Below are 27199 nucleotides of genomic sequence, written 5' to 3' on the forward strand. Positions count from 1 at the left end.
GCTTAGAGACATAGTTATTCTGTCGTATGGGTAGGTTCGCCCTGTGGACATGCTAACATGTCACCATACGAAAGAATAAGTTAATTTAAACTTTATTTTGAATTTTTTCTGAAATTTTAAATAAAATCTTAGCAAAATTATGTTAAATTTCGACTCAGAATTTACTGTTATTCTGACGCATGGTTAGGTTCGCCCTGTGGACATGCTAACATGTCACCATGCGTGAGAATAAGTTAATTTACGACTTCTTTCAACCTTTGTGATAATTCAGTTTCATCTCTTCGAAACTTATACGTAATATATTTTCAATTTTTGCATAAAGCAACAGGACTTAATGTTATTCTGAAGTATGAGTAGGTTCGCCCTGTGGGCATGCTAACATGCCATCATACGGAAGAATAAGTTCAGATTATTTCGTCTCCATGATTATTATTTATTGATCAGGTTATTCATTATTGATATCTGGCATGGTTAGGTTTCGCCCTGTGAACATGCTAACATGTTGCCATACCCGATATCAAGTCGATGTCTCTAATATTTTACGAATTATAGCAGTTGGTATTTCTGCATATATCTTGAAGCCAGACCATAATGTCCAATTTATAAAAATCGGAGTCAATACTTAAAACCTTCGCCAGTCACGTCAAAGTTATGCTTCATTATGTCAAGGAGCGTTCATAAAGTTCCAAGCAAGCGCCTGGTCGTCTTTATATAACTGATATGACAGCTTGATCCATATCATGTAAATAAACTGCAAAAGTCGCGTAGATTTAATTATAAGAAGGAAATCTGTTCTGTCCTTTATTTATGGAGATCTGTAACTAAGATGTAAATTTATAAAAGTATTTTGAAAATAAACCATCTTCAGGAAAATAATTGCCCATAAAGAAGCCTACTGAAGACGCAGACCTTTCTTCGGAAACAGATGTTATTCATTTATAAAATCTCCCTTTTACATAGCCTGTCAAATGACTTAGTACATAACAGTTGAAGCTTCATATCCCACGTATTTCTACTACTATACCTGTACCTGAGAGAGGTCAGAGTATCCCATTAGCCCACTGAATTAGCCGAGGTGAAGAAACAGATGACAGGATATTGAAAGGTGATTGAAGGAAATAGGAAGGTAAAGATGAGGATGGACGCTTTGTCTTCGTGATTTTTTTAAATGTAATAGCTGCGATTGTATGGTTTTTCGAAGGCGATTTATGCTCGAGGACGCTGACGACAGAGGGTGGCCTAAAGGTTCGAGAGAGGAACCGCCACGAAGCCTAGTTCAGTATGAGAGCAGCCTAAGTGTCGCGATGGATGTTTCCGCTCACTTTCTTCGTCTCCTTCGAAGTTTAGAGCTGGCGATCGAGCGCAGGTCTCTCCCCAGCCATGCAGCTAAGCAATGATGATTTCAAAAGGGTGGTATTTGTTTTATTTTGATGTTGAGCGTTTTCCCTCATCAGTTATGTTTTCCTTCCTAATTTTGCGTAACGCTATGCGTCTCTCTTCATAGTCATTCACCTGTTGATATGTGCTGATAGGAATATTGGCAGCCCTGAAAGAACTCCCCTGGAATTGGAGGAAAGGAAATGAAGGGAGAGATAGTGATCACGAGGGCACCTTTCACATTCATCAATTTCATTTTATCATCACTCATCCCCATCTTCTCAAAGTAGCCAAAAGTGGCACAAAAAGCGAAGTAAAATAAAGCAATTCAAATCACAACCAGAGAGAAGTAAGAACAATTAAGTACTTCAGACAGTTCTGCTATAACAGTTTGGTTTGGAGGAAAAGGAGCGCGCACATTTCAAAGACAATTTATATCATTTTTGCTGTTGGTTTGTTATGGGGCGGATGAATTGATTATGTAATGTACTCTATGTGATCAAAAATATCCGGACACTCACTGGAATTAGGGCGTGAAGTTCGAAGCATCCTCCATCGGATGCACTGGCAATCAATACCGTGTGGGGCCACCCTTGGCCTTGATGACAGCCTCCACTCTCGCAGGCATACTGGCAATCAGGTGGCGAAAGGTATCTTGGGGAATGGCGGCCCATTCTTCGCGGAGTGCCGAGATTTGAAGAGCAGTTGATGTTGGTCGGCATGGTCTGGCAAGAAGTCGGCGTTCCAAAACATCCCAGAGATGTTCAATGGGATTCAAATCGGGGCTTTGCGCAGGCCAGGCCATAAGTGGGACGTTGTTCTCTTGAAACCACTGTCCCACACGGCCCGCAGTGTGGACGGGCACATCGTCGTGTTGAAACACGCAATCATCATCCGCGAACTGTTCTTCTATGGTAGGCAGCATGAACGTTTGTAAAATGTCAACGTAATGATGCGCCGTGACAGTACCGTGCAAAGAAACGAGGGGACCAAGCCCCTATCAGGAAAAACATGCCCACACTGTCACCCCACCTCCACCGAATTTCAATGTCGGCACAACACAAGATGCTAAATGTCGTTTATGAGGCATTCGTCACACCCATACACGACCATCGGATCGCCACATGGTATAACGTGATTCGTCACTCCACATCACCGATTTCCACTGTTCTAACGACCAGTTGCGCCTCTCCTTACACCATGCGAGGCGGCGCTTCGCGTTTCGTTGGGTGACGTGGGGCTTATGGGCAGCCGCTCGTCCATGGTAACAGAGTCGTCGGACCTCACGTCACACAGTCATGCTACTAGGATTACATCCTGCCCTGGTTTGGAATTCCTGTGTGGTGGTGGCGATCGCGGATTGCCGGTTCTCTCGTACTACCCTATTTAACACACGGCGGTCTCTGTCTGTCAACATGGCGCTCGGCCAGAACGTTATACGGTTGTACACGTCCCATTACGTTTCCACTTTACTATCACATAGGCGACACTGGACTTTGGGATGTTTAGGAGGGTGGATATCTCGCGCACTGACTTGTTACTCCTGTGGCACCCAATCACTTCACCACGTTCGAAGTCTGTACGTTCCTTCGACCGACCCATTCTGCTGTCTCGTGCACTATGCTGCCTGCAGTGGTCCCTTGCTTGCCTCACCTCGCTGTAGATGGCACCACAGAGTGGCCTACTATGCGCAACACACATTTTGACTGGTGTCCGGATATTTTTGATCACATAGAGTATTTAAAAAAAATGTTTTATATATACACACACGCACACACATACACATATACACCCATGAATGAAATAAAACTAAAACAGTGAGATGAAATGAGGTTTTCTTTCCCGACTGAACTTTCAAGGCTTTTGCTCCCCCCTAATCAGAGGGTCTGCGCACGGCTATGCCGCTAACATTATAAAAGCTACTAGCCAGGAGCTTGGTTGGGTAGTTATTCCCCATCTTCCTTACTCCCCCGATCTTGCGCACTCGGATTGCTACCTTTTCAACTCTCAATCCATCAATCTTCAGGGCCTCCCCGATGGCGCAGTGGTAGCGTCATTGCCATGTAATCAAGGGGTCGCGGGTTCGATATCCGGTTGAGGCACATAGTGGTTCGGATCCCACTTTAAACTGTGCACTTAAAACACCCAATCAAACCAAATCCATCAATCTTCAAGGAAGCTCCTTTGGTGACGAAAATGGTCTTCAAACTTGGCTTGACGACGCTTTTATCCCCGAATTGTTGAATTGAAAAACTGCCCCAGCTTTGGTAGACAATCATAGACAATGAAAGTATATATATTACTGATTAGTATAAATCTATATAAATTAATATAAATATAGTACGTATATAATTTTGTCCTGGAGACATTATGTTGTCATTATAATATTCTAGTAACATATTGATCCGTTAACCTCATTTATGTTTGTTTCTTTTATAGTTCAATAACTAACATATAGTACTTAATCCATCATTTTCAATATTTCTATATTTTTTCCCCAACCTATTTGTTTATTCGCACCATTTTTTGCCTGCCATCTAGTGGTAAAGAATATTGCCTCCCAATGAAATCACTAAAATATAAACAACGAGAGCTATTATGTAATTGCATTTTTTGACTGTGTATCACAAAAAAAATACAGGACACCATAAGTTGTCTGAGATCCAAATGAGTGTTTTATTTCTGTTGAGGATCTCAAGAAAAGACACATTGTGAAATTTTGACAGAATGGATGAAAAGAGGATTCGCATTTTGTGCTGACTTTGCTAATTTTTCTCTCTTCGATTTAAAGAAATTAAGGTTAGTTCTGAAGTTCACAAAGGCTAATCGGTACTGGCCCTACAATTTATAGTGGGATCCGAAGCACTATATGACTCCACCGGGTATCGAACCCTGCCCCTTGAATACAAGGTGACGTTACCACCACGCTAGCGGGAAGCCCATTTGTCGATCATGTTGGTTTATTTTACGTAGAGGCACTATTCGTTATACCTATCACTCCACCAAACTTTGTCTTTGTAAGCATAGCCCGCGTATTTTGAGATTATGCTACATTTTAAAGAGTGAATGATGGAAATGAGTATGACAGATGATTTCAGTGTCACCTTTAAAAAAGAAACCACCCTAAAAATGATTGCCTCATTGAGTTTATTTTTATGTTCACTTTTTGCACAGACAGGCAAATCGGGACTGGATAAGTGGGATCCGAACCACTAATTTTAATCCGGGCAATGTGGGTTTTTGCCGCCCCTTACTTTCACCCCGCCATCCCTAATTTTCCATTTTAAGTACTACTATTATAGAATACGGTTATTGTAAGTATGCACTTATTAAATATCTACATAATGATACCAAAAGAACAGTAATATCTTAACTTGTATTGCTACATGGTTTTGCAAAGTACGAATAGACTGGTAACAATTAGTTTTCTTCCTCTTTGATTACTTTTCTTAGCATGCCTACCAACTGACTATAGGCTGTTCATGCTCTTAAAGAAAACCCAAGCTGAACACGATTCCGATGACCTCCATCAGTTGCAGTTCGTGGCCTTTCACTCGATTCTCTCACATAGCTGAGATTTCTTCAGCTGGGGTTTTCTTTAAGAGCATGATAAACTCAAGATCGCACAGTACTGATGTCTACACATTCATCCCCATAAAATGCCCTCAGTCTCAGATGAATGTCAATTTGTAGCACATTTTCTGCATTTAGAAACTCGATCACGGCACGCTACTTCAGGCGCTCCACCGACATTGCATGGTTACATGCAGCCATTTTCCTCGCTATAGTTCAGCATCCCTTGGTGATAGATGTTTGAAACCTTCAATGGAGAAGCGGGAAAGTCTTATAAGTGCAATGTATGGTTGCTCAAAATCCAAAATGCGTTTACAAGGTAACAAAGAAAATCAAATCATAGGAAGCTATACTTTTCAGCACGCCCTCGTATATATACTTTATTGTAGATCCATTTTAGGATTGAAATGTTGTTCATTGACATTCCAAATTACAATTTGCAAAATTTTAACATAAAATGTTAATAAAAAATGAAATTAGGCATACCATATTTAATACAAAATATTGAATTTTTCACGAGTTTTGTATCTCTTAAACCAATTAAATCTCAAACTCAAAATTTTTACTGAAGTTACTTATCATGGAGTACTGTATTGTGTACAAATTTCAGATTTTTAAACAACTGCCCACCAGAGATATTTAACCCTGAACTTGGAATTTTTTAACAAAAAGTACATGTTTATGACCCTGTAGAAAAAGAAAATATTAAAGTCTCAAGCTTCAAATAATTTTGACATACTCTATTGGTACACACGTACTTGCACAAAAAAATTCAAGTGTCAAATAAACTGCCCCCCCCAAAAAAAATGTTCGAAAATGTCATTTTGAGCGATTAAAATACACAATTTTGACCTTAAAATTTATTATGAAGGAATAATATTTTGAAAATTACACATAAATATAATTGTAGCCTATAATGTGCTTAACATCACAGATTTTGTCTCATTGTCGTAGGACTTACCAGAGTTGAGATAAAAAAGTTGCCGCTGATGCTTACGAATGGAGAAAATGACGCGCGCCATGATAAAAAAAAATGCCCGCCATCTTCAAATCGGTGATAGTAAAAATAAAATAACAGTGTTTCTGAACTGTCAACATATGAGGCTCTCACCACACAAAATATTAATAGATTGCTAGAAACTTTAGAGTAATTTCGAAGAAGGGTGTAGTTAATACGGCTACAGACGGATTGCACACACTTTTCCGGTTTTATCAGTGGTATCTAATAAGCCGTTGATAAGCTGTCACAATGTACAGGATTTGCGCACAAAAAAATGAGGCGATGTTGTCAGATGCAAAATGTTCTCAAGCCGTTCTCAGTTCTGTTGTGTTTGTTTGTTTGTGTGTGTGGACTTACACGTGTTTTTGCTAAAAGGGTAGCATTAGATAGGCATAGAGGATGAACGTGATTGGTGGACTAGAATGTAATGGTCGGTGTATCTCCGTATTTATACCGAAGGTCACGAGCTTCGATTGACAGAAGTGTTTGTTGTGAAGTCATTAACCTAACCTAACCTAACTTTTGAGTTTGAGTAAATTGGTATGAAAATTGTATCTTGAATTGCTCTACTGGTCAAATTATATTTCTTATTTAATCCTTAAGAGATTTACTATTTTATTTCTAATTTCTCTCTCTTTTCTTGTCTAAAGAAAAAAAAAACAATTTTGCGCACAGACTTTAAAGCTATCGAAGTGGCAACGTTGGATCAAAATCTGTGAGCAAAACAGGTCAGTGAGATTTGTGCGCAATTCTGGATGTAAAGTGTGCGCAATTCGTTTGCGGCGGTTAATATGTAAGCACAGAGACAAGGATAATGGCGCAGACTGCGCAAACAAAATTTGGGGTGTTTCCTGAAATGATATAAAAATCCTATGTTTTCTAAAATATGTGTAAAAAAAGTTTTTAAAGAAAGCTTATCAGACCATATCCCCTTAAAAAATCATTTAATTTAGTTGGTTCAAAGTTACTTTTGCTACTAAGTGGAGGCCCGTAGACAGAATTTTATTTGGTGGTGGGGGGGGGTAATCCCGCACTATCGAAAGGCGGAACGGTGGGGATAGAAGTCCTGAAGATGTATTTCTCAGTACATTACAACTTATTATATAAGATTTTTAATTCTGCCAAGAAAGTAAAATTAATTACCACTATACTGTACAACTATTTTAATTAGGTATTTGCAGGATTTCAGAAGGGTTCAACGCACCCAGCTCCCTGGCAGGGGCGTAACTAAGCCTGGGCAGCTTGGGCGGTGCATAATTAAGCATTGTATTTAATCATTAATGTTAATTTGTTAATGAATAAAAATGTACTGTATTTCACAGCATCTATTTCATTAATACAAAGCTCTTATTGTTAGTCTCTATCTCTAGCATTTATCAGAAACAAATAAACACATCTCTAATCATAATCAAGAGAATTAAATTTCTTCACCGCCCCATATGCTAAATTTACACATTTTTCTGTATTGGTAGAACCAGTCCCTATAATAGCACTAAATGGGGGGCCCGACTTGAGTAGTCTGCCCCGGGGAACCCCCCCATGAGTCTCGCTACGCCCCTGCTCACTGGTTACCTGCCTGACTAGGTGCATCATATTTAATCCACTATATAAATAAAGGGAGGAGGGCAGATCAAGTCAAGTGTTAGGTCAATTTTTAAAATGCTTTCAGTAATGGGGTATAATATCAGTATATCGTATCAATCCCTAAGATTATATGTTTATTTTATAAAGTATCTCTGAATGCTTCACGTTGACCAGGGTATTCACTTGTTTTTCTCAGTTGTCTCAGCCTGTGAGGTATGTAATCAATGCACAGTGTTGTGCTATGCAAACCTCCTGAGCATTCAGGAAACAGGTAATTTCTTCTGGTTATAGAGTCAGCGGTTTGCATGGTGGCAATTAAAAACACGATTCGGCATAGAGGAAGAGCTCGATGGCCTAGTGATATAGAGGTGAGACAAGCTGAGAGGGGACTGACTTTTGGGATTGGAGTGAGAAGTGGTCAGGAGAGCAGTAGGTCAGAAGTGGAACGACGCTCTGGTCGACAAATTGGAGAAGCTAACAGAGGACTTCGCATATTCTATTCAGCCTAATAATTCAGATAGACAGGTAATTATCCTAACACCCAGCCATGATTCAGGTTCAACGGTTCACAAAACCCAACGAGTGACCATTGCCTTTTCTGTAGTTTAGTTCCTCAGTGTGATTTTGTACCTTTCGCATTACCAAGCGTTAACTCGTCATGCCAATGACGAGTGCTCTCATCAGAGGATGAATGATGAGTAATTTACATCACCCAGCAATTAATTGCACACACACTGGTTCAGATCCCTTCATTCTTTAGAATGACACGATATACATACCTTCACGCATTTAAATAGAAATAATGTTCATGAATGTATAGTCTTAATCATTTCTCGTTTCCTGTCAGATTCCCAGAAATTTTTCGGGATACCGGGACATATGATACAATTCCAGGACTGTACCGGAAAATCAGGGACATTTAGCCACCCTATACTAATCGGTACCCTTGATTCTACAATGCATCTACAGTGATGTCATGTAAAGAATAATATAAATTTAATACATATCTTCCTTTCTCTTTCAGGCTATTAGACAAAGTAAACGGCCATGATGCTTTCATTATTTTATCCTTCGCCATAAGGATAGTGGAGGCCATGGGGACAGCATCATCAGTCACATCATCATTCTCCATCATCGCCGCGGAGTTCCCGGATTCAGTCGGAACTACGTTTGTAAGTCCACAGATGTCACTCTTATTGCTATCATCGAGTTAGTAACTTACAGTATTTTTTCATGAATTAACAATATACAGAATCTTGACTTTTATATTATTATCGAGTATGTAAAAGGAATGAGCTATTTTAATTAATACAACTATGCAATTAAATTGATAGAATTTTCAAAGAAGATATTTCTCTATAGTGTCCCATCACTGTTATTGTTTAAATATTGAATCATGTTGAATTCAGCGATCGCCGAAATGTTATAGTCTAGAAATCTTCCTCCAAGAATACTATTCGAATTTTTTTTTAATAGTGCTGGATTATGGACGATGATAATAATTAAAACGAAGCTTGGTTACAAAGTTCTGGTCATAGTAGTTACGTTGTATTCCTTACTAAATTTCACAAGTTAAATATGTCAGATTTGTATTTATATAGTTGTCAATAGCATAGAGTTCGAGGGGACGTTCAGGAGGTACATTTGCCCTAAGGTACGGTACACCTCTGGGTACAATTATGTTCTATTTCTTGTCCACCATCTTGAACCACTTTCCCTTATTCTACTCAAATCCAATACTTATTAGTCCATCAAAGGTATTTAGCTTCTAAAAGAAATATAATGTCGGCAAATTTTGCAACTGACTCCCCTTTCCTTTTGCAACTACGCACTATTTTTATTTTTCAGATGTAGCCGAAGTGCTACCCGAAATCTACTGTAAGTTTTGATTCTGGAGTATAAAATATAGTTGACACACAAAACGTTTTACAATTTTTTATTAGTAAAGGTTCATCATTCTATCTTCCAATAAGCCTAGGTATTTTTATTATAAAATGTTTTCCTTCCAGAAACTGTTTTGGAGCTACACGCAGAAACGTAAAAGTTATTAATTGTCCCAAATATTGCATAAAAGCTGAAGTATGAAGCAAATATGCGAATACACCCGATATCGCATAAATACGCTAAAACATCTGATTTTATCAACTCCAGTCGATCTAATATTTTTTAAAAATTCATCTAATAAAAATCAGGATATTTCAAGTCTTAAAATGTAACTGCCCAACCTGCTGTATCGAATAATGTATCCTTTTTATAGAATGCATCAAATAATGTTATTTACTACATAAAGTATTAAATGTTAGTTAACTTTAACTTTCTGTTTGAGGGAACTTTTATTGCAGATTTTTAGTAACAAATAACCAAGAATAACATTAAATGAATAATAATAAGAATAAGATAAAGCAAAGTAAATCATATGAACTACTATTGCCATGAAAATCATAAATAAATGCATGCAAATGCATTAAATCTTTATTCAATAACACTTTATTCTTTCTTGTTGTATGGCCTCCCAGATGGCGCAGTGGTAGCGTCGTCCCCTTGTAATGAAGGGGTCCCTGGTTCGATACCTGGTGTAGGCACATAGCAGTTCGGGTCCCACATTAAACTGTAGGTCCAGTCCCGATTAGCCTTACTGTGCATAAAGCATACTTATAACACCAACTCAACAACAACAAATCTTTCTTGTTGCATTAAAATGCATCCGAACCAAAGAAGCAACAATGAGATCGAAGGTTGCATCAATTGGTGCATTTTGAAGTGCATAAATTATATTTGATGCATTTTTTCTTTGTGTACTGTGCTAATTAACTAAGTTAATAATATTATGAACTTAAAATTATTGTTATTCTCATTCATTTCAGTCTGCCATCCAAACATGTTTTGGCCTGGGACTAATAGCCGGCCCCACAGTTGGTGGAGCGCTGTACCAGGTACAGTATTTTCACCGTATCATTGTACGGGGTGACCACAATTAAAGTTCTCCTAGTCAGATCCCTCTGGAGGTTGTTCGATGCAACAGATGGCGCTGAAGCTTGGTACAAAGGCTATGGTGACCATTGGGAAGCAAATGCCGACGGGAAAAAATAGTTCAAAATTTCACCACCAGGTGCAAATGTGGCGCTGAAGTAACAACAACCAGTAATGAAGCTGCTCATTGCCACACGTTTCCGCTAGAGGCGCCACCGCTGTTGTGTCGCTAAAGAATTTCGTTCGTCATCTGGTTACCCTAAGCTTTACATTGGAGCGCGTTAAGATGGCTAATAAAACGTTTATTTTCAACGAACGTAAGAATTTCTCGTGTAAATCTATAACAAAAATGTGTTAAGCAAATATCTACGATTATGTAGCAATTCATAAGTTACCAAAAATTACATTCTCCTGAACCTAAGAATTAATATATTAATCCGCAACGGCAGGGTAGCTCAGACGGGCTAAATATAGTATGTTTATGAACAAAGAGCACTAAACATGACGTAATTTGGGTCGTCCCTAGCTGCCGTGGGTCGATAATACACAAATTTAATTTTTACACTACGCTTTATGTTCTTTTCTTGTTGCGAGTATTTGTAATTCAACGGCGGAAGTACAGTTCGGGAAAACTCTCCAAATTATAAAGAAAAATGTATTAAGTGCGTAAGTGCATTATATATTTATTATAATACACTATAACACTATGCCCTATTTGTTAATTTAATATTAACGTATGTTTTCTTTGTATTAAGCAGACATTTTCCCCTATTTTCGTCCTTTTTTTCTTTGGTTACAACAATTTTAAAATATCATTACTATAAATAAGAAAGCGATAGAGATTGCGAGATATGAAACATAATATCTTTTTGTAATAACTATTTTTCTCGATAAATGTGTGTGTATAAAACAGAGAACCGTATTTACTAGCCATGAGGAAAAGTATACCACGTAAGAAAAATGAGTCGGTTATTAGTAACAACTATAAAAATAAAAGTACGGTAGCGTGGAACTATTATGTATTATTCTTTACTAGATTCACAAGAATAAAGCACTTAAATTGTGAAAATTGCAAGTTAGGTAAACAGGTGCTGTGCAAATTTTAAGGTTTCTTTAAGTTTCCATATATTTTCTGTTGACGATCGTCTTATTAAAATTCTTAGTTTCACAGCACTGATTATTCATCTATCATGTTCCAACATAATTTCTGAGGTGAAGATGAAATTAAACTTGCAATTGAATGTACAAGGGTCGTTCAAGGTTGACCAAGACGTTCGTGCGTAAAATATTAATGAATCAATGTAGCGCTGCATTACTTCGGCAGGACAGACCATGATTCCTTGCGAGTAACCATGATCCTTTGCGACGCATTTGGCGCATGCACAATAGTGTAAACAAAGATGGCGGCAAGTAGTGTATCTGTTGCTGTGGAACACCGGTGTATAATGAAATTTCTCGTGAAGGAGAAGGTGAAACCTGCTGAAATTTGGCGTAGACTGCAAGCATAGTATGGTGAACAAACACTGTCACGGGCAAGAGTATACGAATGGTCTCAACAGTTCAGTGAAGGACGGGAGTTGTTAGCAAAATGAACCGCACCGACACGTTCGTCCAACTGCAGTCACTCCGGTGAATATCAGCAAGTTATCCTTGAAAATCGGCGAGTAACAGTGCGTGACGTAGCGCATACAGTCAATATCGGTGTTGTACGTGGGGCCGTTGGGAAGAAAAGACCTGGAATGTTGTCGAAACATGTCATTCTTCTCCATGACAATGCCAGGCCACACACGGCCCATTTGACTCAAACAACGCTGGCCAACTTGCACTGGGAGGTTTTACCACACAGTCCTTACAGACCAGAGTTAGCCCCCAGTGATTTCCACTTGTTTGGGCTCTTAAAGAGCATTTGGGCGGGACGCAATTCCAGACAGATGAGGAACTCAAGAACGCTGTCCTGCAGTGGTTACGACACCAACCTACATCTTTCTACGCCAAAGGCATCACGGAACTTCCACAACGATGGCGACGGTGTCTGGATGTTCAGGGGGAATACTTTGAAAAACTGACATAGTTTGGTGCCTCTATGTATGTATATTTCCTGTCTAGAAATAAAAGTCCTGGTCAACCTTGAACAACCCTTGTAATAGCAGCACGTTCAGCATCAAATTCCCCATGTATTTAAATGGGAGAACAATTGCTCATCAAAAGCGTGGGGACACAACAGGGGTGACAGGTAATGAACACTGTCACCTACAATAGTTTGCTTTCACCAGGCCCATTTCAGTTTGTCGGAACAGCAGTGTTCATTATGCGCGCTGTAAACGTGAATGATCCTTCGGAAGCGTAAGACAATGTAATCTTTGGTAGCAATATCCCGGGATGTTGCTCACTGTGCACCAGATTTCAGCGCCACTAAACTAATTTTTTCGTCAGCATTCACTTCTCATTGGTCTCCACAGACTCAATCCACATTTCAGCATAGGCCGTTGCTTCAAAGGGTCTCCAGAGGACTCTGAGTAGGACAACTTTAATTGTGGTCACACACTATTACCCCATCAGCATGTCATGAAGTTATCATTTATATTCATCGTTGCGATTAATTTAATAAATGCAAAAGCGACACCAAGTAACAGAAATGCGGGTAACTATCATCAACACTTACGCAAACATTAAGATTACTGTATCATGGAAGGTATAATGGATTATATAAGCTGGACTCCTTTTAACTGTACTAGTCTGCACGGCGAGCTGCTTCAATCTGCATTGGTCTCCAAAACACGCACGTTACCATCAAAATTAGTCTCAACGCCTTTCATTGGAATTAGCTTCGTCGCCGAGGTTGTTTCGGAGGCATCAGCTTCGACGCCGAAGTTACATTCAAAGGCATCAGCTTTGACGCCGAGGATGCTTTCGGAGGCATCAGCTTCGACACCGAGTATGCTTTCGGAAGCATCAGCTTCGACGCCGAAGTTACATTCAAAGGCATCAGCTTTGACGCCGAGGTTTCTTTCGGAGGCATCAGCTTCGACGCAAAGTATGCTTTCGGAGGCATCACCTCACACTTCCACGTTCTACACCCACTTCCAAGTAGTACACCCTGGACTGCATTTTGCAGACTAACGAGGCTCTGTCGTCTGCACCTACAACCAGTATAATCCTCGTAGGATTGTGCGTGTGTGTGTTGTCCTGTGTTTTGTCCTTGTGTGTACAGAGTGCCTGTTTACAGCCTCATCTTTTAACCCAAATGAGAATGTATTAGTCACACGCACGACATTACAGTTATGATTTATTGGTTACATTTTAGATAAGGTAAACGACTGGACCCCGTATTATGTAACGGGTGCAAAATGACAGACGCAAAAAGTGCCGACGCATCTAAAATTTCAAATTCAATCAATCGGAGCATTGAGGAATCCCATATCTAACACGAGATACGTGGGCGAAGGTCACGCTTGCGAGCGCACAAGATTGGCCAGAGGGTACGTCGAAGGTGCACGAGTGTGCATGTATACTATGTACCTAAACACTTTGAAAGTCAATGACAGTTCTACTCTACCGCAGAGTAAATCACAGCATCTCCAATGTGACAGAAATCAAGATTTTATTTAGCCTCCTTTCTCACATCTCGTCAATCACAGTGACACAATTCAAGGAGAGAAAGGGATGATGTCTGATGCTGTTATGTTCGCTGGAGATTTATTAACTTTTAAAAAACTGAGTTATATTTATACGACATCTGTTATTTAACAGTGGGAAATAAATTTTGTTTGTTTCATTTAACACCATAGACTGTTTTTGTGTTCAATGTATCCTGATGATTTTTTTTTTTTGAGATTTGCATTATAATGTCTTTAATAATTTGTTTCAAGGTTGGAGGATACATGCTTCCTTTCTTGGTGATGGGATTACTTCTAGTAATCGTTGGCGTAGTAACTTATTTTGTCCTTCCATCACAAAGACAAGTACCTGTGGAATCCGATCGAAAAGGCAAGTCATTGTTGTACTAGATTTCAACTTAGTCATTAATTTCTTGTTATTATTTTTTAAGGTACAACGGTTCAGTTTACGAATACGTATAAGATTCAAAACATCAAACCTTTGATAAAAATAGGATTTGATCTGTTCAGAAGTATACCCCGGTAGCCATCTTGGAAAATGGCGGCATGATTGGAGGTTTTTCACATTTTTCTCCAAAATTATTAGCTTTACGAAGTCGATCGTAATAACCTTCATTATAAATGACAAAATTCCGCGTCCAATGATACCAATAACGTTCCGATCGGAGAAATAGGAACGATAATAGCGTCATCTTTTGAAAGAAATAAGTAAAAATGTAATTTTTTTGTTGACCGACCTCGCTGTTATTGTTGTAGAGGGAAGCAGAAGGAATGTGATAATTAAGAACATCGACATAAATCCAACGTTATAGAATTTAAACCAGGAAATTATTTGGTTTGAAGTCGATGAAATTACCCGAGATTTATAAATAGCATCATTTTAACTTCTTTTACATAAAGGGTAAGGAAGAAAAACAAAATTTGCCATTTGAATCTGCATTGTTATTACTACTGGAGAAGAAAACAACATTTATACCATAGAGTAAATTAAATTTGTCGGTTGTGAACAGTTACGTGCTGAAAATATTTAAAATACCTGGCAAATAGATATAATGTGTAACTAGTGACATCTCGACGTTACATTTTTAGTGAAGATAATATTTTATCCGATTAGAATGCAAATACTTTGTTTCCATTTGTTCATTTCCATTTCTATATGATAGAATTGGTCTAACGACTGTGTGATAACTGAGGATCATCACAATAAAATGAGCAAACTGATTTCGTTAACAATTTTGGTTTTAACAGATCATTAGACACGAGAGTCAAGATCTTACAAGAACAAAAACAGATTGCACTACAGTCATATTTAAAACTTGGAAACGAAAGTAGTGATCGATAAATATATTAATCATTAGAGTAGGAAGTAGTTAATACGATCTATAACCTTGCATTAAAACCTGAATAACAAAAAAAGATGAGAGGAATTGGGGAAATAATAGTGCAATAATTTAGCAAAGTCACACTTCCAGATATTTGTGATTGATTTCAAAATTGGAAGTCAACCAATAAGTGGTTGAAAGATATTTGTGATTGATAGTAATATTGGAAGTCAACCAATAAGTGGTTGAAAGATATTTGTGATTGATTCTAAAATTGGAAGTCAATCAATCAATATATGTTTGAATTAATGAAGTAGATGTTAAGGAATGTGACATATATGCTTTAACCAGCACCTTTACTTCATTTCACAGGTCTCCTACACGTTCTACAGATCCCCACGGTTCTCCTGGCTATGTACTTTACACTGTCTACAGCTATCACTGTAGGATTCTACGTTGCAGTATTGGAACCACACATCAGACAGGTAAGATCTCAATTCGCCTGAACACGTTACACACCAAACATATTTTCCCTTAAATGGAATACTTTACGTTGCACTAGGTATTATACTCGGTCATAGTATTCCATCCTCTGATCACAAGAGTTATAGCTCTTTTCAGTTCTTACGTCGTGCGCTCTAGAAGCTGGCAGGGGAAGTGGGGAGCGGGGAACATACCGCTGACCAACCAGAGAACAGACCACCTAGCGGTGGAGCCGAGAGTTACGCAGTCGCGGGAGGAAGCTGCAGCGCTAACTTCGATCTGCATGTTGCTGTGTTGCCAATTCGTCGCGCTGCTGACGGTGTTTTGCCAAAGTGTCGATTCCTGTTTGTTATGAGCGGAATGTAGGAATAACGTGCGTGGGAGTAATTGTTGTCGCGTCGTGTATTGGCAAACTGCATTGTTTGGCCGATAAACGTGTATGTGGATGTGAAGTTAATTTGTACTCTCGTTGTTCCATTGGGAGCTTTGTGTTTATTAACGCAGTACGTATCGTACGATGGCGAACAGGAAAGAGGTAGTTCGTAGCCAAGGCAGGAAAATAATCAGTAGGGTTCATGGATATTTTCAAAACAAAGCAGAGAACAGTGGTCCCTTGGTAAGTGTGCACAAAGTGCAACAGAGAGTCTCGGAAGCCTGTGGAGTGAGTACGCGAACTGTGCAGCGTATTGTTAGGGAAGGCAAAGACAGTCTTGAGGCGTCGGGTTCCACGTCATTTGAATCACCGCGCAAACGCATCAAAAGGAACAGTATCACAAAGGCAATCGACGGTTGCGATAAAGATATAATAAGAAGAATCATTCTCGGGTATTATGTAAAGGGTGAATATCCAACACTGAACAAGTTACGCGTTGATTTGCAAACACAAATAAGCTTTCAGTGGGGAGTTTCGTCATTGTGGAGGATACTGAAGTCTATGGGGTTCAAGTACAAAAAGAGCAACGACGGTAGACGATTTCTGATGGAGAGAGCCGATATAGTTACAGCCAGAGTAACGTTTTTGCGAAAAATGCATCTTCTCAGAAATAAGGAACCTTTGCCCTATATATTTTATTTAGATGAAACGTACATACATCAGAATTACGCTCCAACGAAAATCTGGCAAAATGAAGAGGGTACAGGGGGTTTAAAAGTGCCCGTGGGTAAAGGTGGGCGCATTATTGTTTGTCACGTAGGTTCCAGTCACACTGGTTTTCTACAGGAATGTAAATTAGTTTTCAGGCCAAAGGCAAAATCGACGTCTGATGACTACCATACTGATATGAACGCTAAAGTATTTACACAGTGGTTTTTGGAGTTTTTAGATACGCTTGACAAAAGGAACATCAAAGACGCAGTGATTGTAATGGACAATGCTAGCTACCATTCGGTACAGTTGGAAAGAATTCCTACAACGAATACACGAAAAGCTGATATCATATCGTGGTTATCTGTTAGGAATATTCCTCACGACAGCAATCTCACCAGAGCTGAACTGTTGTCTCTTGTGAACTTCGCCAAACCAAAGGCTAAAATGTACGAAATTGATACACTTGCTGCGAGAAAGGGACATACCGTTGTTCGTCTACCGCCCTACCACTGCCAGTACAACCCCATAGAGCTCATTTGGGGAAACGTTAAAAGTGCCGTGGGGAAAAGGAACAAAACATTCAAACTGGCTGATGTCCAATGTTTAATGGAAGAGGAACTGGATAAAGTAACACTGGAGGACTGGAAGGCTTGTGTGTCACATGCAGAGAAATTTCAAGAGGAAGATTACGCAAGGGACGTGGTATTGGATACGGTCATGGATCCGATCGTCGTGAATCTACGTGACGACAGCCACAGCGAGGAGTCAAGTAGCGAGGATATTTCCGGTGACGGCTCTGGTGAAGATGCTGAGTGCCTTCCCGCGGATACTTAAGCAGGTGTAAGGTAAGCAAATGTGTTGTATACCATACACCTGACATGTCTCTGTTTTGTAAACCAATTGTTTTTCGGTCTGTTGTCAATGAACCTTTTTATACACTTGATATCATATACTTATCGGCATGCGCGCCAACTACGTGGGTGCTCCGGGGCTCGAGCACCCACATAAATAATCTTGTGGGTGCGTCGCACCCACAAGATTTTTAGTTTCATAAAAACAAAATAAAATAAATATTTCTCACTTGCCATTATCAAAAAATAATAAGCAATTAAAACATTGAGATGGAAGCTAAAATTTCTAACCTCTAAAACATAATTGTTTCAAATGTGTTTGTGCAAAGGCAACCAAGCAACAGATTTCCCCCTTCCTTGCCTGTCTCTGGCCAAGTCAAAGGCAGTCCCCACAATAACAATGGAAGTATATTGTATTGTGAATAGAATCCCGTCTTTTCGGCTTGCTTTGATGTTTCCTTACAAGTGACACACTACAATACGCCCACTCCATTCGTCAACATTTGTTTTAAAATAACTACTTGCCGACTACCTCAATAGTTGATTTTTTCTTCTCTTGTTTGTGATTTTAACTATACCTGTTACTTCTTGTACCTCTGAGCGGTTGTTTAAAGTATACAATACTTGATAATTACAGATCTAACCGCCATTGATATGCACCCACAGAAATTTTGGAAAGTCGGCGCCCTTGCTTATTGGTATTCTATAGACCACAAGATGGGGATAATACGCATACTCACGCCATACGCGAACAATGGGACGTTGGTAATTCATGTTTCTTTCGATTTCAACTCGCCTTGTCGCCTCGCTACTCTGGCAACGCTGTAGTCTCTCTCTCTAACCGTGTTGTCTCGTTGCGCTGGATAGGTCGTTTCCCCGCTCTCCACTTCCCCTGCCAGCTTCTAGAGTGCACGCCATAAGAACTGAAAAGAGCTATAGTACATTCGTAAATGTTTCTTCACACAGCATGCTTGCAAATGATACAATCAAGGGCACCCGCAGAGGAGGCTAGAGTCCTCCCTCCCTCCCCTCCCCGAGATGTCTGGAAAACTTCATGTAAGCGGTCTCTGATATCTGGTCATTTTGAAAAAGTACAAAAAGGCAAAGAATTGTTCATAGAAAAAGTGATACGTGGTTTATGGAAGATCAAGACGAATCCACTTTCTAAATAAATAGTCGACTCAAGTCTGAAGTAGACAACAATGCTAGGATATTTCAATTCAATTTCAGTTTTATGATTTGTAAGGCGATAATAATAATACATGCTAAAACATTTGTTTTATGACTGAAGAGCATGAAATCTTACTCTGCCCCTCCCCACCCCCCCCCCCCCACCCCCACACACACCCAGTGCTCGAAGTGCAATTCCTGGCTCTGGGGGTGCTTTGCCCAGTTCGGAGAATGCTTGCGTGAATCAACATGGAGAAAATGCAGTTGGTAAGGGGATGCCTATGGAAATTATCTTAGTCGGGGGGATGCCTTGTGAGGGATAGAATCAGTACCTGATCTACAAATTTTGGGCCCTCCCGAAAAATATTATTAAAGGCCCCTCCTATATAAAATACACGTACTTGTGAAAGGAAATATCAAAGGCTTTACTAATATTTAGAGTCTTCAGTATGCGTATATGCCTCTGAAAAATATTTTGTTCTTATTTAACGTAGCTTTTCTTCCCTTTTTGGATAATCGCGATATGAGGATGAGTGATCATAGGATGAAATTTATGAAGTACCTATGCCTAGATCGGGATTCGAACCTGGTACTCTAGGCGTCGTAGCACCCTGTGCTAACCACTTCGCCACGGAGGTCTGAGAGACTAGGTGTAATTGTATTGTACTTCTCATGCTGAAGTTTTGTAAATCCATGCACAGATGAAACTTTTCATGGCACTTTTGAGGTATGTTTGAAGAGACGATTCAGCTGGGAATGATGGACCAATACCTGCTTCATAATTTTTTTTGTAACTGCTCCGGATTGCCTATTAGTTCGTCACGCTTTGTGTTGCTTAGTTATGCAAATCATGTGTGATGTCCCCTACATCTAACTTGAAATGAATAACAAATCTTTTCACAATATTTACATGATCTTCTCTTTGGTGCCGGACAAATTACTGCGTTTATTGTTATCCATACACATATTTGAGTATTTGAAGGACGTAGCAAGCCCCCACTCCAAACCACCAAAAGCTTGCTAATCCCCCTCCTTCCCCACACAGCGGGGTTTTGCGGTTTATACAATACATCTGGCACTGGATAGCATCACTCTGTTGTTCTTCCCGCTTTGGGCGACCTGGTTAGAATCAACCCATCAGATGTGTCATGTGACAGTTTCGCTAAAACATTGACTAGCTTGTTAGACACCAAACATATGTCCAGTTCTGTACAGTGGTGGAAAAAAGTTCTTCCCCATAAGACTTGAATGGCAGTAAATAATGCCGGAAGGGTAGGCAACACACATTGCACCATTAGGTGATCGGGTGATTCTGTCTATCTCAAGAGCAACTCGTCTTTCATGCAATGCCAACAGGCACAGGAAATGTAGGAAAGTCACGTGACTTGTCAGGTGGAATGTTGTTCGTCAGAAAATCGCCTTTTCTCAACCCAGGTCGCAGAACCGACAAGAGCTACACGTTATATCTCCGAAAATGATTCCCCTAAAAACGTTGAACGAAACGCTAAAACAATTCTTGCCTTAATTACTGTATGTGCCGCAGTAGCACAGTCGTTAGGGCGTTTTATTACCATGCGAGAGATCTGGGTTCGATCCCCGACGGGGGATAATCGGGATTTTGTCCACCTGTTCAACGAATCCATTATAATGATAACTACTATAACAGTAGTGTATCTATTTATTACATTAATTGCAATTGTAAAAATTACTAGACTTTCACATGGACCTCTAAAAATAATTAAATAATTACAAATGACAAAACCAGCACGGATTTATCACCCCCTACTTAAATTAGCAAATAATGCATTAGTAGACTTGCCAGCCCCACTAAATATTTCCTATTGATGAAATTTTGGCTCACTTATAGGAATATGTCTTTCAATCCAAATCTTAACAGGTCTTTTTTTAGCAATACATTATATTTCAAGAACAGATTTAGCCTTTTCTAGAGTAATACACATCTGCCGAGATGTAAATTATGGATGAATACTACGAACTATTCATTTTAATTTACTATACATCCCAATTTTGTCGTAATAAAACTTCCCAATCTCTACGTGGGCTTTCTTCCAAGTTCCGTAGGGATGTGAATAGGCTCCAATATTTCTTGACACAATTCATACATGTTATATTTCCTTATAAGAACAACAGCCGATATATATTTTGTGTCTTTTTTTGGCGGGGAGGTATAATCCAAACATGTGAGGTGATCCTTTTCCCACTAATCACTCCATTCTCAGAAATAAATCGCAATTCCAAACACTGAAAATGCAGCACTTTCTACATCTTAGCATGCAAATATCTACATAGTAGCAAAGTAATGTGTGGAAAGAGAAAAATTAACGATTTGTAACGACACTCTGGAAATCTTTGTTTTTTTTTTTTTCAATTTGAACTGACATTCATAACATTCATTAACAATTCAAATATTGACAAAAGAATAGCTTAGGCGTTCTGCTACTTTCAATTCTTCATTATCGCAGTCACCGTAACTCTCTCTCTCTCTCTCTCTCTCTCTCTCTCTCTCTCTCTCTCTCTCTCTCTCTCTCTCTCTCTCTCTCTCTCTCTCTCTCTCTCTCTCTCTCTCTCACATCCTTCCCGATGGCGCTGTAGTAGAGGAGTCGCCTTGTAATCAAGGAGTCCCCTGTTCGATACCCGGTGGAGACACAGTGGTTAGGATCCCACTTTAAACTGTAGATGCAGTCTCGATTAGCCTTTGTGTGCATAAAGTGGACTTAAAATACCAAATGAAAATAAATAAATATCAAAATGACCGTAACTCTCTACAAAGCCAAAGGATCAATTTTTGAAACCTGTTGAGGCTTAGATGTAGCATTGCATTCGTATCATTACCCATCATCTTCGTCGTCGCGATTATCGCAAGAGGTAAAAATGCGGCACAAAATAACCCAAACAGAAGCTTGGAATCAATTTGAATATTGGTTACGTTGGATACGTGGTAGAATTGTTTAAATATCACTTCCTGTGATGTAATAGGGTTTTTGATTAAGGACCATTTGTATAATGCATATCGTTGATGCGAACAATAAGTAGTTTCACGTTCACCACACTCTTAGGTTGTTTAGAAATCGTAAGGAAGAAGGATCTTTAAATTTCCGCTTTCACATGTCAATGAAACTTTAAAATAAGTTCAGTGTAGGTCACAAAAGAGATTTACATATTGTTATGATATCTTTTAAACACCACGAAATCTAATTCCAATAGAATACGATACTACTCCTTACGTTCCTGTAAATGTTCACCATTAGTCTGGCGAAAGAAAGTAACTAAGATTTCCGTGTTTCCTTGAGGAAAGATAAGGCGCCTGCTTGTAGTAAGCAAGCACCAACTGCTTTGATCAATGACCTTCACTGCCAGAGTGACTCACAGCAGGCCTGCGCTCGTTCTAGTGTGCGTATGAAACAGGTATTTTATTTCGTTCGTTCCAATCCACAGTTATATCAAGCTAACATTCTAATATTTTCGTAGAATATGTAGTAAACAAGTTGTATACATTGTGGTTTTCTAGGGTGTTGTTGCCTGCTATTTACACGCGGGAGATGGGGGTGTTGTAAACATTTCTGAACCCAAAGATCGAGCACGAAGGAAAAGTTGTGTAAGCATTGGAGGTAAGAACAAGGTAACAGAAGTTGAAGGAAATGCTGGAATAAATTATATCAAGAATTAAGTAAAAACAGTTCTCATCACACATAGGGCTATCAGATCACTCTTCAGCGGAAAGTAGGACAAATTGTCTCAAAATGTTGGACACGAACGTATTTGCAGTAAATATAATAGGTTACTAGGACATCTTAGCATATAACGAGAATATGACACATCTTTAGCTCAAAAATTAATGTTGAAGTGAACGGTTGAGTTCAAAATTCCTCAACTGCTAATTAATAGCACGGCTGTATGTGATTTCAACTTGTGTATGTAAGACAGAACGTTTTTCGTCGATGTGGGGCCAGGAATTCGGGAAGGAAAAAATTCACAATTTCGTAAACAAAGTCTGGAAGTTCTTGTTTATTAATATGTACAAAAAACTACTACCGACACTTATATCGATAAAACGTCACAAAGTAAGCATTTTTATACATATATCCGGACTTTTTCGGATCTAGAAAATCGTGAAGTAATTTCTGAGCTGGAATTGTAATTGTTTTTCCGAACATCCAGTAGCAACCATGCACACTCTTTGATTTAAGCATACTTCTCCAAGGAACCACGTTATCTCAGACTCCCCTCAGATTTTCTGTTTCTCCATCTAATTTGAAGTTACGTGATGCTCAAAATACGTATAAGACATTTGAGATTTCTTTCAAATTCCTTCCGGAGTCCAGACACAACTATAAAATGTAGGACACGTCCGGAAATAAGAATGATTCTTATAAGTCTTTTTATTTTCTTATTTAGCGATATTTTTCTTTCACCTCTTGCTAATCGCGACGACGAGCATGAGTGATATGATGAAATTGGTGAAGGGGCACTCACAAAGAACACCCATACGCACGACGGGATTCGAACCCAGGACATCACACATCGTAGCGCCCTGTGCTAACCACTCTGTCACGGACGGAATTCTTATAGCCCTAATCGTTCCTCAAGCATATTTCCTATCTTTAACTACACACGAAACATAAAGAACAATCTAGATAAACAGGTGCCAGTTCACACTCTAACCGTAAAAAAACATATGCATGTGAAAATGCAAAATAATATTTATTTTTAGGTAGTTGTGACTTATTATTGTATATTAAAGAAATATATTAGTGATAGAATGACGGAAGTAGAGGAACATCTCCAATGAAACACTCATGCCTTACGGATATTTTTATTTCTTGCCGAACAAGGTTCCGAGATCGAGTTCCGACCAAAATGGATTCATTGTGTAGATATGTTCATTCATGTCTTTAATGTAATCATAAATCGTCGTCATGAATATTTTAACTTCAGAGGAAGAAAACTGAGGTAATTACTAATAAAAACAATAACAAAACAAATTTGATCTTAAAGCCCTGGCTTTGCGCTACATATTCCATCACGGGGATCATAGGCGTGCGCCCATGGGGCCAGGGGAAGGGCAAATGCACCCCTAATCATGGACGTCTGCAGATTTTTTCCACGAAGAGACAACCAAGGTATTTTTCCATGGGGCATATTACCCCGATAATAGTGTTGCATTATCGCATTCCTGCATCCTCATTATAATAATTAATGTAAATTATTATAACTGAAATCAAATTATAGCCTACATGTGAAAACGTACTTTTTGGTTGAATTTCGTTTTCTAAGGGGAAGATGTATCAATCCTTGCCTCCCTTTAAGGCATCTATGCCCCTATATTATTATATTTTCACCTAGAAATTTAGGATAGATGAATCCTATCGCCGTTATTAAACTATTATATATTATACTCTTAAAGAAAATTAAGTATTTTCAAGCGGATGAAAGTTCAAGCAAACTACGGGGGAAGGGGGTGCAGTGGTGAAACCACAGCCCCCCACAACCTTGAACGGAAATTAATTTTAGGGGCAAACATGGAAGTAAAGGAAAGCAAGATTAGCAGAATCTAAGAGTAGCAGGACAAAAGGATACTCAAGATGGATTTTGTTTTCACGTCTTTCTTGCATTATTTCTTCCAGACTGCCAAGAGCACTTGCGGGGGGGGGGGGGGAGGGACAGAGCTGCAATTGCCCCCTTGATTTCAAATTTTATACAAATATAAATACCTTTTGTAAAATATTCTTGCTCGCTTCGCTCGCAATGTCTGCTTTTCTTGCAGTCTAGTCAAGTTCAGAGCCGTAGCTAGGGGTCGGCGGGAGTTAACCCTGGACGCCAAACGATCTAAATGAAAAAAAAATGTAAAAGAGAATAATATGGCGCTTCATGAATTTTTTCCCCATATTAAATCGACATTGTTTTCATTTTGCAAAAATTTGGATCTGAAAATTTATTGGTCGCTTTGCTCGCAATTTGTTGTTTGTAATGCATTTTATATTACCGAGGAGAGAAGTACTGCTGCTAAAAGGTTTTCTCTTAAGTGCATGAACAATTGTTGGGAGGAAATGGAACGCGCAGATTTGAGACAATTTATATGATTTTTACTGTTGGTATATATGTGTGTGTGTGTTGTGTATATATATATATATATATATATATATATGTGTGTGTGTGTGTGTGTGTGTGTATGTATTTATATGTGTGTGTGGGACGGGGGGAGGGGTGTATAGGTATAAACACACCCATCAATGCAATAAAATTTAAACAAGTGAGATGAAATTACGTTATTCTTTTCCGGCCTGAAATATAATCAAGGCTATCCCCCCCTAATCAGAGGGACTGCGCACGCCTATGGCGGGGACTGACACTTTACGTAGGTGTAGACACGCTTCGTACAATTTGATGATATCGCGATTACGTAATGGATGTGCAGCCACTTAACTGAAGCCCCAAAAATTCACATTTTATTACTAAATTCTAAATTAGCATAATATCACATAGTTTACCTATTCATAATATTCGCCGCTTTGGTGCACTTTGTGGATTGTGCATTAATCAACATCAGGTTAATCGGCGGCAGGCAAAGTGCAGGGAAAATGACAATGAAACACAACGAGGGGGCCCTTGGTTCCCGATTAATGAAACTTTGTCTACAAACAACTGCGTCGCTGCGTGAAAACGCTGAAAATGTAATTTATTAATTTCTTAATTTTGCTTATTTTATATTGCTTTTATAGCACTTGGCGTCAACAAAGGCGATGAGGATGATTAATGAAGTTATGAAATGGATGATAGGACATGATGATCCATGTCTTACACAAAATTCTAAGTTGGGACTAATGAATATTAATATCATTAGTCAAGTAGTTGTTTTTAACTCCAATCTTTTTCAAGGAATTCTGGGTTGACAGCATGTGTGTTGCGCGATGATGATTCGACGAAAACCACCATTTCAGTGAACTTTCTTGACAATGACTCTAATATCAGAGAACATTTTCTTACGAATAGCTGTTGTTAAGAAACCAATTTCTGAAACTTTTTCTGGTGGTCTCACGACACTCAGCTGTTGTTTGTTATGGCTGGGCTTCGGGGTATGACTCACGCTGCTGTCAATACTCAATCATTCCCGAGAATCCAGATCCGCCAGGCAAACCCAAGCGACAATTTTGTTATTTGGGTTGCATAGACAACAGGCTTTAAGATGTTAAGATATCGTAGGTCTCGTGGCCCAAGAACTACTTTCCATGACTGTACACTCTTGTTCGCGTAAAGTGGCACATTTTATGGAGTTGAAAAGTTGAAGTAAGCCACTAAGTGAACCTTGTCAGTTTACGAAAATATTGTGCCGTTGTCAAAACGATTTACTTTCTACAATTGAGAAAGACATTATAAATAAATTTTGTACAAAAGTATAGAATTTGAATGTTATTTGTACATATATCTCGTACAATACAATGTGTTATATTTCTTAAATCCTTTACTCGAAAACCGTAACGAAATCCATTCTTAAATGTTTCTAGATGCATTATATGCATTGGCGTCGCCAGAAATGTTTGTATGGGATGTCAGGCTATTCCTATCAATTATTATTATTATTATTAAAATTAATAATAAAGCTGTGTTAAACAAATGATAACTATAAATATTTTTGGCGCCAAAGTATTATAACTTTGGAGAGAGACTTCTACTGGAAACACCAGATTAGTGAGCTGTTCTTCCTCACTGCTTAACAATTTACACCATTAATATATTGAAAAGCATGGCTATGTTGTTTGGTTATTATATTTTACTTTTAGTTCAAGTCTGACGTCCGTGGCGCAGTTGCTAGCACAGTGCGTCACGGCACCAGACGTCCAAGGTTCGAATCCCAGATTCGGCATGGGTGTCATTTGTGAGTATCCCTTCATACATTTCATCATATCATCAGTCATCCTCATCTTGGTTGTTAGCCAATAGTGGCAGAAAAGTGAAGTGAAAAAACTTAACTAACTAACTCTCTAGCCTTCTTAAACCCGAAAGGTTCATGGCTGCAGCAACACAGGCCTTCCATCTGTCCCTATTCTGCTATCCTGAGCAAGATCTATATCCATCTTTTCCATCCCACCGATTTCCTTTAGGTCCATTTCAATGACACCCCCCCCCCCCACCCATCTTCGTCTTGG

General features: G+C 39.1%; 1 protein-coding gene across 1 annotated transcript in view; it reads left to right on the forward strand.

The window, feature by feature from the left end:
• The window catches only part of LOC145994374 (MFS-type transporter SLC18B1-like), a 91873-nt gene that overhangs the window by 35441 nt on the left and 29233 nt on the right, over positions 1–27199 (forward strand). The window contains exons 4-7 of the mRNA XM_083130487.1: positions 8559–8706; positions 10399–10467; positions 14374–14491; positions 15816–15928. Coding sequence (XP_082986613.1) covers positions 8559–8706; positions 10399–10467; positions 14374–14491; positions 15816–15928 — 448 coding nt within the window. The remainder of the gene's footprint in view (positions 1–8558; positions 8707–10398; positions 10468–14373; positions 14492–15815; positions 15929–27199) is intronic.

The sequence above is a fragment of the Lepisma saccharinum genome, chromosome 10 (genome assembly GCF_977018435.1).
Source record: "Lepisma saccharinum chromosome 10, izLepSacc3.1, whole genome shotgun sequence".
In the NCBI taxonomy this organism is placed as follows: Eukaryota; Metazoa; Arthropoda; class Insecta; order Zygentoma; family Lepismatidae; genus Lepisma; species Lepisma saccharinum.